General features: G+C 35.4%; 2 protein-coding genes across 13 annotated transcripts in view; both read left to right on the forward strand.

Annotated features, from left to right (window-relative positions):
- The window catches only part of LOC136033883 (uncharacterized), a 611,411-nt gene that overhangs the window by 222,293 nt on the left and 377,029 nt on the right, over window positions 1-12,089 (forward strand). The gene's annotated exons all lie outside the window — the stretch shown is intronic.
- Window positions 976-12,089, forward strand: part of LOC136033878 (cilia- and flagella-associated protein 251-like) — a 29,404-nt gene continuing 18,290 nt past the window's right edge. Inside the window, exons 1-2 of the mRNA XM_065714852.1 lie at window positions 976-1,092; window positions 7,952-8,201. Coding sequence (XP_065570924.1) covers window positions 1,024-1,092; window positions 7,952-8,201 — 319 coding nt within the window. The 5' untranslated portion in view covers window positions 976-1,023. The remainder of the gene's footprint in view (window positions 1,093-7,951; window positions 8,202-12,089) is intronic.

Below are 12,089 nucleotides of genomic sequence, written 5' to 3' on the forward strand. Positions count from 1 at the left end.
TGTTTAAGGGGATAAGCAGCTGTATGATAGGAATAAACAGAACGTTAAACAACCAATTGGTAGGAAAATTCCGCTTTCCGTTTTTTTCTGTATTGAAATCTCGAATGTGCTAGCATTGTTCAGTTTTTACTATCATAAGGCTTTGTAAAATTTAACCTGTATTTTCTAATATGTAATGGACGTGCTTCTGCTAAATTTATCTGCTTCTGATAAATAAATGGGACTAAGAGCTTATGGAAACAGAAAAAAAAGTCATTTTTCCCAAGGACTGGGGCCTGAAAGCATTCATACAGCATGAAATCTACAAAATTATAAGCCTGAGTATAGACTTTGACAATCAAATAAGAAAGGAAGTTGCATCCTGTGGTCAATGTGTTCCTGTTTGTTTTTGTCTCCCAAAATATTAAATTATTTTTCGGAACCATGAACCTTCTATAGCTGACTCAAAATATGTAGCAATAGCCAGTTTCACTGCGTGATTGCTGTGATTTTCGTTAAGAGATTCCGATGGTCCTTAGTCATTCTATTTGAGACTATAATTTTTTTTTTAACCCACAATGGCCTCTAAGGTGCATATTTAACTTTGAATTCTCTGACAAATAAAGCTCGGGTATATATGTCAATATAAACTATTCTATACTTATGCATTCTCTATGAAATATATTAATTATATGCCTCAAAACTGTTGTGAAGTGACGTGAGCATAGAGATTAAAAAAAAAATAGATGCTAGATTACGGGTAGTTTAGCTTTTTATTTTACACTAAAGGTTTAGTGTAACTCGGTTTTAACATGACATATGATCACTAAATTTTATTGGAAATGTGCTCTACTCCTTTTCTGTCTATGGATATGGGTACCAGCTATATAATCTACTCTTCAGAAGATACCAAAACAATCTTTTGAAGCGCGATATTTATAAGAAAATTCGAGAAAACCAAGCATATCTTCAAATTTTCGCAACGCTGAACCTTACCGACGCGGGAATTTCAACTTTGATCAATGCTGCTTTTAAGGCCATAGTATGAATTCAAGTTACATGGAGTTGAATTCAGAAGGAAAACAGACAAGATTTGCTACAGAGCAAGATAGGGTATATCTGAGTTTCAAATATATCTAATGTAATTGAAAGGGGAATTATTGTAGCCTATATACATTTTTCGTAAAATTCTAGACAAGCTACTTGTCTACTTTACCCTTACTCTATGCTTGTACCTTAGTTTTTCCTTAGGATGGATGATAGAATATCTATCAACAAGTGAAATGAGTCATTTTATTCATTTTTGAAAAAATTAATAACAGCTTTGCCTCTCACAGAGACCATCTGCCTTGGCTTTACTATATTTAGCCATGGCTCTCAAGTTTTTATTCACTTTTACTTGTGCCTTATTTTCAATGAGGTAAAGGTAGGGGAACAGCTAAGGGGGCCCCCAAAATTTTGGCACACAGTGCTGGCCCCTTGGAATTTAGCTTGTGGTTTTAGTTAAATTTAGCTAATGTGTTTGCATTTGCTGGTACACCAGATAATTTTGTCAATGCATTCTGTAAATCCCCTCTTAAAACCCAAAGCTCAAGCTGAAGCCCCATGTACAAGGAGGTTTGAGCTGATTAGTTTTGTATAGGCCTGCATCAAATACAAAAATAGTACAACTTTGTGCCAAGGCTTCCAATCTGTTTGGATACTATAATAACAAAGGGTAGCTAGCCTATCAATTAATTCTCCTCTCAACATTGCTTCTAAACATAGCCTAGCTGAGTAGGTTCTAGGCTACCATGACAATTAGGTCCCAGTACCTGGTAAAAGTCTAGGTAAAAATTTATTTAAGCAGATCTTCTGAAGGAAACATGCTAGTTAATAAAAAGAAAAAAATGAAGTAGTATCATCAGGTTCCTTATTTTTTTTTTTCAATATAAACCTAGCCTTTTACCTGATTCCTGTCTTCATTGTGGCATTTTAGGCAAAGTTGGTTTGATGAAAACAGTTTTTCATTCACAAGATTCATCATTAACTAGAAAAATGTCATTCTGTATTCACTTTAAGCTATTTGCCTTTTGGGCCTAAAAAAAACAAAACAAACAAAAACAATGTAGACAAGAACTGCCAGAAAAAGTAAAAAAGCACTGAGAATGTTGCTTGAAATGAAGACATGGTTTTCTGCCCATACAGTGTATGAGCACCCCCCTGTTCCCAAATATAGCCCTAGGATATAGACTATTCAAAACTAAAACAAAAATAATAAAATTCTTGCTTTATAATATGCAGAATGTTTCTTTTAATCATGTCATTATGTTTTCTTCCATTGCTGTCAACATAATTGCTTAACAATATTTTAACAAAAATTCCTTTTAAATTACTTAGACAAACTGGTTTCAGTGCTGCTTCTAGGTTTTTTTGTGGGGGGGGGAACTGTTTTTTTGCCATTCATCAATACTTCACCACATCATCATAGTCATTATACTTGCCACATCATCAATACTTTAGACATTATAATTAACATTTAGAGTGAAATTTGAATATATTTCCTAGAGAAATAATGGCATTCATTAATTACATTATGTGCCATTTATCAAAAGCACTGTTTTTATTGACTCACAATTTATTTCCACTACTTTTGAAAGATACATAAAAAAAAAGAACTTTACTTTCTCAAATATTGCCTAAGGCACAAGCCTAGCTAAATATTATTGCATTAGGTAAGACAACTGGAATTGATCATGCCTCTAAATATAAATTGTATTGCATCTAAGATAAATGAGAAATATAGAACAGTCATCTACTTAAGTATTATTAGTGATGTTCACCTTATTCATGTTAATGCTCAAAAATAAAGGATCCTAATTGCCATTAGACATCAATTAAGACAAGCCATTACGCCAATTAAAACAATTTTTGGCTGTTAGAAAGACTTATTCACCTCTTTTGCTGGCATTGAATCATTTAAGCATTAAATGTACACTAAACAAAAATATAGGAAAAGCCATGATTTAGCTAACATTGCCTAGGAACAATTGATATTAATTTCTGTAGCTTAAAGGTTACTACTTTTTATTTCAAACCTGTTCTAACATGGAGTTATCATGTAGGTGTGACTTGTATTGCAACTGGTCAAATTATAAACAACAAAAAAACCAGTGTCATTAGGCATATATGCTAGAATCTATTCAATAGAGCAGTGGTTTGTTGAAACACCCCTAAATCAGACAAACTATAAGAGAACACGAGTAAACTCATAGGGACACCATTTGATGGAGAGGGCAGATTTGGGAAAAATGCTTTGTCTTGTTATTGTCATTAGAAAAAAAAACCAGCCCACCTCTATGTTTAGAAAATTTCTTTTTCATGTCTTCAGTTCAAAAAAAGGAGAGTGGGGATGTGAACCCTAAGATTTTAGGCCACATGGTTTAGCCAGTTAATATTTATTTGCATTTATTAAAAAAAAAATTCAAAAAAAAGTTTTTCAAAGAAAAGTAAAGAGCCATTTACAACTTGAGGCAAGCACAAATAAATTTCTTTGACATTTCAAACTTAAACAACCAAAATTTACTGTCAATGAATAGTTGAATCCCATAAAACAGAAATCAAAATAAATACTCATATTAAACACAAAAGTAACAGATACTTATATAGAAATTGCTGAACACAGGACTTTGCCCAATGTCTGTTTCCTAACTCTGTGAACCTACTGAAGTCTGTTGTGTCATTTGTATATTTTTGAAAACTATTTGTATTTCTAACAATATGTTCCAATTTTTCAAAACATCTACAAAATAAAAACCTGTAATAATCAAGATGACTAGGAAGAACTTTTGGGTAGAGACAATACACTTTGGAAGGTTTTGTGGAGATAAGGGGGAGGGGGTATTTGCCAAACTCCTGTCTCTAGTAATGTCTGTTTTGTTTTAAGTTTAGCTTGAGTATCCAATAAAGTGGGCCAAAAGATTTTTTAGATTGACTTATGCTTACAGGGCATGTAGACAGAGGCAAGGGGACCTTAGTAAATACAAAAGCCTTAGAAATAATTTGTTGCATTGATCTGTAACATCCAGAATAGCCCCAAATTACTTTCACCTTCAGGCAACTAACAACTTACTGGCAATGTATGGTTGTCTGCACAATTGTAAAAAAATAACATTTTGAAAAAAGTGTGTTGTACTAATTCTTGAAAACCTGTAATATGCTGATCTGCTTTAAAATATCTGACCATGTAGACACCCCAGTTAAAATTCAGGGACCAAGGAAATTTCAGTTCAGACAATAATTTGGAAAACAAATCTGGTTGCATTGATTCTTGACACCCAATTTTTTAGTATTTCTTTTTTGAGATGACCACACTTTTTAAGGAGCAACTTTGACTTGCATCAACTTAAACAAAGAAACAGTTGCAACAAATTATAAGACACAAAGATTTCTTTGATAAAATGGTGGATTAATATCCATTTATATTCAATGGTGTCAGCACAATGGGGGTTAGTATGGCTTTGGGCTTTAGAAGACCACTAACTATGAAAATTTTCACTCCATTTGAGCAGCAAGTTTCTTTCGATCCACCTAAAGCTCTATAGTAAGTCTGTTATGAAAATTTGATACTCAAAACTACTGGTTCTATCAGTTGGACCATTTCTTGAGTGTATTGCAAACTATTCACTTCATCATGCTGCAAGCTTTTTAACTAGGTACCAGGATGGCCAGCCACTGTCATTGCTCAACCTTGTAATAGTAACAGACTATGAAGTGCTAGTAAACATAGCCCCACTACCACCCTCTGGTGCAAGCAATCATGCTGCTATATAATGTTCTTTTAGACTGTACCCTTGAAAATCAGTTTTTACCAAATATATGTACAGAGATTAATGTCTAATGAGGCAAGAGTTGGCAAAGTGTGATTTGTCCTTTATCACTGAAAAGGATGTTCATAAATTTTGGAATATGATGAAAAAAATACTGCTAGAGGTCTCCTACAAAAATACTGTAGTAAGATGTACTTGAAAACCCAAAAAGCTACCATTTATGACCAAAGAAATAAAAAGAAAAAGTATTGTAGACTATATAAGCAGAATATACACAATAAGAATCACTACACAAAATATACCAAGGCACAAAATCAAGTGAGAAATCTAACTGGAATGCAATTTGAACAGCATGAGGAGGCTATAGCAGCAACAAGCAAGTCAAATCCAAAACGCTTTTGTATGCCTCAGCCCATAAGCCTGGCAGACACTCAGTTACTTGATTTAAAGACAATGACTGTGTAATAGATGATCCAAAAGAAATTGCTAATGCTGTAAATAGGCAGTTTGAATCTGCATTGACTCCACCCAATAATGCCCTTCTTCCTAACCCCCCCCCCCCCACCTATACCATCATAACCCATATGCCTCCAATTACAGTCATTAGGGCAAATGTAGAGACACGCCTAAAAAAGTTGAACCCAAACAAATAAGTGGGACTTGTTGGTGTACACCCAAGGCTTCTAAAAGAATTGCATGTTGAACTGTTGAACCTGCCCACGGACCTTATTGAGCTATCCTCATCATGTCAACATGGTTTTAGGTCTGGCTGGTTGGTTGAAACAAACCTGATTGATTGTTTGCATTTATGTTACCAATCTTCCAGACCATGGGTTCCCATTGATATCATATTACTGGATTTGGCAAAGGCATTTGACAGAATCTGCCATAAAAGACTTCAATTCAAGCTCCAAGCTATTGGGGTGAATGAGAATGTGGTTGAGTGGTTAATGTAATTCCTAACAGACCATTAAAATATTTGGCGAGGATGGAAGGACATTTTTCTCTATGGTGGCCTCTGGTGGCCCAATTTCCTTTAAATCTTTTATGTGGCTTGTTTCCCAAGATTCAAAGATGGTCTGAATTTTGTTTGTCCCAGAATGGTTGCCTAAAAAGTACAATTTTTGATAATCTGCCATCCTTCACGCATAAAACGTGGCCTAGCCATTTCAACCTTTCCTTCATCATAGCCTGAGAAAGTGGAATCGAACCACATTTTTTGTAAATACTTTGTTTGATGTAGCGTCAATCAAACGACTAGCAAGAGATCAAGCCTGAACTCTCATAACTACCAAAAATACATTCATTTTGCTAACATTTTTTATCTGGAACACTCAAATCTTCTCCATAATCTAAGCCTAGGGTTGTTTTATCTTCCCATTTGTTACCATGTTCTCCCATAGCCATTGCTGTATTCCTTGGGACAAACTCGACCAGTCATAAAAAAGGGGTAAGAACGCAGCCCTACTTAATTCCTGACTCCCAACTAAACCAACAACAAACCTCACTTCCTACAATAACCGCGGCAATATTGCTCTTTTATGATTCAGACACTTTTTAGTTTCTAATCTAAGAGTGCGACGCATTTTTTCCCCTTCCTAAAGTCATACCATCCTTCCTTGAAAAGTTTATCTTCAGCATTTCTTCGTCTAATAAGTATCATCCTGTCATGTAATTTACTTCCTACAGAAATTACTAATGTCTCTGTAGTCGACCATATTCATAAGCTTATCTCTAACTTTGCAACTACCAAATTTCAAAAAACTTCTTCACCTGAAAAGAGTTTTTCCACACTTTTAGTTCAGCCTGAAACGGGGGAATATATTAAGACTTAGAAAGGTATCGAGTGAGGGGGAAGGGGGTAGTGGTGCAGCTGTGCTGGCCTCAGCTGCCTTATGCTTCAGTGAGCTGTTTGCATCAGTAACAGTTGTGGTAATTACTTTTAAGCGAGATGGTTTAAGATGATGTTTGTTTTGGCATATATTGGCTGTCTGATGTGAGTTTAGCAAGAATTTTTTTTTCTGATTAGAGGATAAAACCTCAAATAATGAATTCATCGAAAAAAAAATGCAATTTTGGAACCAATCAGAATGCTAGAATGAAATTATCACATGTAGTTAGCCCAAAAAATTCCTGCGCATCAAAGTCTTCTGTGGTTTTGCCATGTCTAATCCTTGTTGTGTTTGGTATTCTTTATCTGGGAATTTTCGGGATTATTTTGTATGTTAACAGTTGATTTTGATTGATAATAGACCTATATTATGTTAACTGTTGATTCAACCAGTTACAACCTCTATTTTTATCGCATAAGGTGGATACACTTGATATTTGCTCATCAAGGCTGCATAAAGTACGCTTTTTATACTCTTCCTCTGTTTTCAGAATAAAGAGATCCATAAGTTAACTTGCATAACACCTCTCCAACTTCCCTTCAAAGCAGGTCCATCAACTGTTTAGTTGCGTTTTCGTTCTTACAGTGTTTCAAATACAATATTGCAAAAAAAAGTGAAAAAAAAATTGATTGATCTCCATAACGAAATTGATTGATCTCCAAGATGAAATCTCTATAGCGGTTGATCGTCATGGCGAATCATACCCGCGGTAAGTTTCCCTCGTGACTGTGACTTTGGACGATTATTGTCCAATCATATTCAAAGTTACTGAAAAGTGATAGAAATCCCATTTAGTGTCAATTTTCCTTTGTAAATTCTTGGCACGTTCCAATGCTAGTTTGACTGCATATAACGGTACTTGCCATACCTTCATACAGGGATCGGGCTTTCGTTTGAAGCGTTAATCTTCTGACAGTCATGTCTGTGTGCATGCTCTACAATTAAGACCCACACGAATTTAATAGCTGAACTTGTGGAATATATCAGATGTTTGCTCTATGTTCTGGTTTGGACCCCCTCCTCTACCCCCTAAAATATTGTTATTTTGTTCAGTACTCGGAGAATATGACACTTGCATGGAAAAACATCTATTCTTGAGAATATGACCCATCCTTCTTTGAAAAAATTTGCACCTCCTCTCCTTCCTAATGGGCAGTTCAATCGCAGGTCCATAAGATGAAGAGGTATTGAATAGTTTTTGTGTCCTGTTCTACTTTCTTGTTTCTATTTCTTACTTTATTGTCATGATGTGCGTCACTCTCATTTTTCCAGTGGGTTCATGAATGTGAAGAGTCTTTAGATACAATTACCCGACACAAGGAGGACTTGGTTGCTCTTCGTTCAAGATTGTCAACATTACCAGATGTCCTGAAACATGATGTAATGGTTCCTTTGTCCAGTGTTGCGTTTGTGCCTGGACAAATTGTGAAGACTAATGAAGTTTTTGTGTTTATTGGTGATGGCTACTTCCTTAATCGATCTGCTAAACAGGCTTGTGCTATTGCAGATAGACGATTAAAGAGTAAGTTTGAGTCGATTTTTTTTTTTAAACTGTATAGCCAAGATCATAAAGGAACATTCACAATAAGATTTTAGTAATACTGAGATTTAGGTAATGGTAATATTTCTGTAAATTTTTGAGCCAATCAGAGAATCCTGTGAAAAATCTGATTGGCTCGAATTAGGGCTAGCTGATTTAAGGTGTCATATTGCACAATATTGCAATATGACCACACTGCCTTTCCATCATACAGAAAAGAGAAGGTAATGATGGATTTGTGAAGACAGGGAATAACAAATTTGCACAACCTATTCGAATAATTCGGTTATATATTCAACACCCATCTTCTGCGAAATGACGGCTGTCAACAAATATTGCAGTAAGGGAATGTTCCAATTTTTAATCAATTCAAGTGGTTTCTAGAAATAACTTTTTTTTCAGTCTTGGCTCAAACTAGGTAAGGTGAGGAAGCCTGGCTCCAATTAGCACTAGCTAATTAATGGTGTCAGTAATATCTCATTGTGAATGGACCTAATGGACCTTTAGATGCACAAATTTTAACCCTTTAGAGACTGATATTTTTTTTATTTTTTTTTTTTTGCCAAGGACACTTACAGAAAAATCATAATTTTGGATTATAGAGTTTTTGATTATGTTAATTTTACCTCTTTTTTCAGTTGCTAAAACTGTATAAGACTAACCCTAAGCGATGCTTAGGATACATAATATGAAAAAAACTTCGTTTTCTTAAAGAGTTAAAGAGGCTGCGTCCCAAAGTCGAACCTTAAAACGTACAGGAATTAGGAGAGGCAGATGGGGGGCTGCCGCCCCCCAAACCTCCCGCTTTTAAAGACTCTTTTGTACAGGTTTTTTGTTCTAACCCCCCTCTTTTAATTAACAAAGAATACAAAACAGGTTTTTGTTTGCTACCCTACTCCCACCCCTAATCTCCTAATTCTTGTACGTTTTAAGGTTCGACTTTGGGATGCAGTCTCTTTAACTCTTTAAGAAAACGAAGTTTTTTTCATATTATTTCTGTACGTTTTTCTACAATTCTCTCAAAAAAGGACAGATGGCGTTTAGTAAGTTCATTTCTGATATGCTAGATGGCGTCTGCGTTCAGTTTGGAAAACATTTCCAATCAAGGAGAATTTCCAATTACATAATTTAATTTCTGGAATGGAGCTGGATTTTTATGATGCTTGCAGTCATTCTCGCCGTGCCGAGCTGATTATTTTGATGTACTTGAATGTTGATATTTGTAACTTTTAAGAATTTCAAAAATTAACATGGGCTCTTATGGGGAAATGGGTTTTTCTAAGCTAGAAAATCTGGGGTTTAAGTTTTTTCGACGAAACTTTCCAGAAAAATTACTCGGAGAATTCCGCGTCGAATGAGTCTTCGTACACCCAGATCCGATGTCGGCTGTGACCTGTAGGCGTGGCAGAAAAAAAAAGGGTTTCTGTCATTTTTCTCAAATAAAAATTTTACGGATTAAGACAGATTTTTTTGAAGCTTTCAGTCAGTCTCACCATGTCGAGCTGATCATTTTGATGTACTTGATGTTGAAATTCGTAACTTTTAACAACAAAAAACTTAACATGGGCTCTTATGAGGAAATGGGGTTTTTCTAAGCTAGAAAATCGGGGGGTTAAGATTTTCCGACGAAACTTTCAAGCAAAATTACTCGGAGAATTCCGCGTCGAATGAGTCTTCGTACACCCAGATACGATATCGGCTGTGACCTGTAGGCGTGGCGAAAAAAAACAAAAGGAGAACATGAACATTAAGTGGCTATGCGTGGTTTCTGGAAAACAGGGAAGGAGTTATCGGATCGAGCTGAAATTTCGTGGATAAGCTCCTGGGCCCTAGGGGACCTTAACTTGTGAATTTCAGCCCGATCGGACAACGTTAAAGGGGGGTGGGGTTGGGGGGTCGAAACTTTCGGTCAGATTTTCCCCATGAAGGAAAAGTCGGAGGGGGATGAAATTTGGCAGGTTTCTTAGTTGGAGCTTAGTACGAAATGCATCCCTCCCCATCCCTCTGCGACCACTGGAACCGAAGATCGCTTAACACTGTCGTGGTTCGCCTCTTTAAAGAGGCAAGAGTGTGCCTCCTTGATTATGTCTTAGTGGCGGTTGTATTTGTGTATAAGTTCATGACGCATGAATCTGAAGGCCATGTCAATATAAGACTTGGGTTGGATTCAGTGTATTTTCACTTAATTCTAAGTATACTAAGTTTGCTCCTGAATTTTGAATCTGACTTAAAAGTCCTATAGCTATTAAAGTATCACACTGTTAGTTCTATGTATCAAGTCAGTATGCTAATGTGGGCTATTAAAGCTATCTTTGTCTTGTTTTACTAAGCGACGATTTAGGGCATTCAGATGAAACAAGCCTTTATTTGTGTTTACTCATTTTAAAAGTCACTTCAAGCACTCATGCTATATTATTTTTCGTTGGATTTCTGCATTAGCTCTAAGCAGTTTTGGTACAATTTTCCTTGACTAAAATTTTTACTGAATTACTCTTTCATCCCTGATTTTATCAAAAATACTTTATTTAAGGTTGTTTTTGTTTTTCAGCTAGCTAATTTTTCGCTCAAAGTGCACAAGTCAACAAATTCAAGATTCATTTAATAAGAACAGCTTTCGCAATTTTCATAATTGTTGCCATTTAATTATGCAGTTTTTTGCAGCACCAGGTCAATAAATTGAGAAAGATTAAATTCACTAACAAAAAAAGGGACAAAAGAGTTCATAAAACGATTGGTAAGCCATCTCAATGGTTCGATTTTATTATTCTTTGGGTAGGGAGACCCTTTGTACAAGCAGGTGGAAGCAACGAACGACGCTTCCGATTTGCGAGTATTGAGTGTCTAAACTTAAGGAAAAGAGCAATCTGAGCTAAAAGTGACATCGAATATAACTGCGGTTTAGATAACTGGGTACCAGGGTTTGGGATAGGAGAGATCATATCTCAGAGGGTTTAATCTCATCAAATTCTTGATTAGTCCAAGATATTTCCCCTATCCAAAGAAAAAATAAATCTAAATGTCGATAGTTTAGAATAATTCAGTCGTAAAAACATTAGTAGTGTTTATTACTTTTATTCATTATTAGGTTTTTATATGTTTCATATATATACTTCATCCCCATTCCAGGCCTGAGTGGAATAATATAAGAAAGTAGTCTGAAAATAATAGTCTGCAAAAATAAGGTATGCAAAAGTATCTTAGGGAGAAAAATTAAAAACCCAGCTAATCACTCTGTCCAAAATACTTTGAGGTTGGGAGAAGAGAGAAGGGTCTAGTACATGGAGTTTTTGAGTGGTAGAATATGCGAGAATAGGAGGAAAGTAAGGGAAGTAGAGAAAGTATTAAAGTGTGAATGAAGCAGGTATAAATAGGAGCCAATGGAAACTGAAAATCTTGATGGATCTGTGTAGTGCAGCTATACGGTACAATAGTAACATTTTGTAGTTGCCCATAAAGAACTTGAGAAGAAGTAGCTAGTCTGGACTTGTACCAGCTAAAGACAGGAATGATTTTGTAAATTATTGTTAAGAGTAGTGTTATAAAAGAGATGGGCTGAGCATTTTGAGAATGCCATAAACCCTCACAAAGTTGTAGGAAATTATACTGCAGAAAATGAAAAAAACGATCAACAGTTTGGAAACAATTTGGAAACATAAAAGTATTAGTAGTGTTTATTAATTTTATTCATTATTATGTTTTTTATATGTTTCTTAGATATACGTCATCTCCAGTCCAGGCATGTGATATATTTCTTGTTTCGGAACAAGTCATGAAATGGATGATAGTGCACTCCAGTGGCTTCTAATTACTGGTTGTATATTACTGATAATATTTCAAACCTTATCCCATGGCATGTACCTTAATTAATTG

Source organism: Artemia franciscana, chromosome 12 (assembly GCF_032884065.1).
Source record: "Artemia franciscana chromosome 12, ASM3288406v1, whole genome shotgun sequence".
NCBI classification, from domain to species: Eukaryota; Metazoa; Arthropoda; class Branchiopoda; order Anostraca; family Artemiidae; genus Artemia; species Artemia franciscana.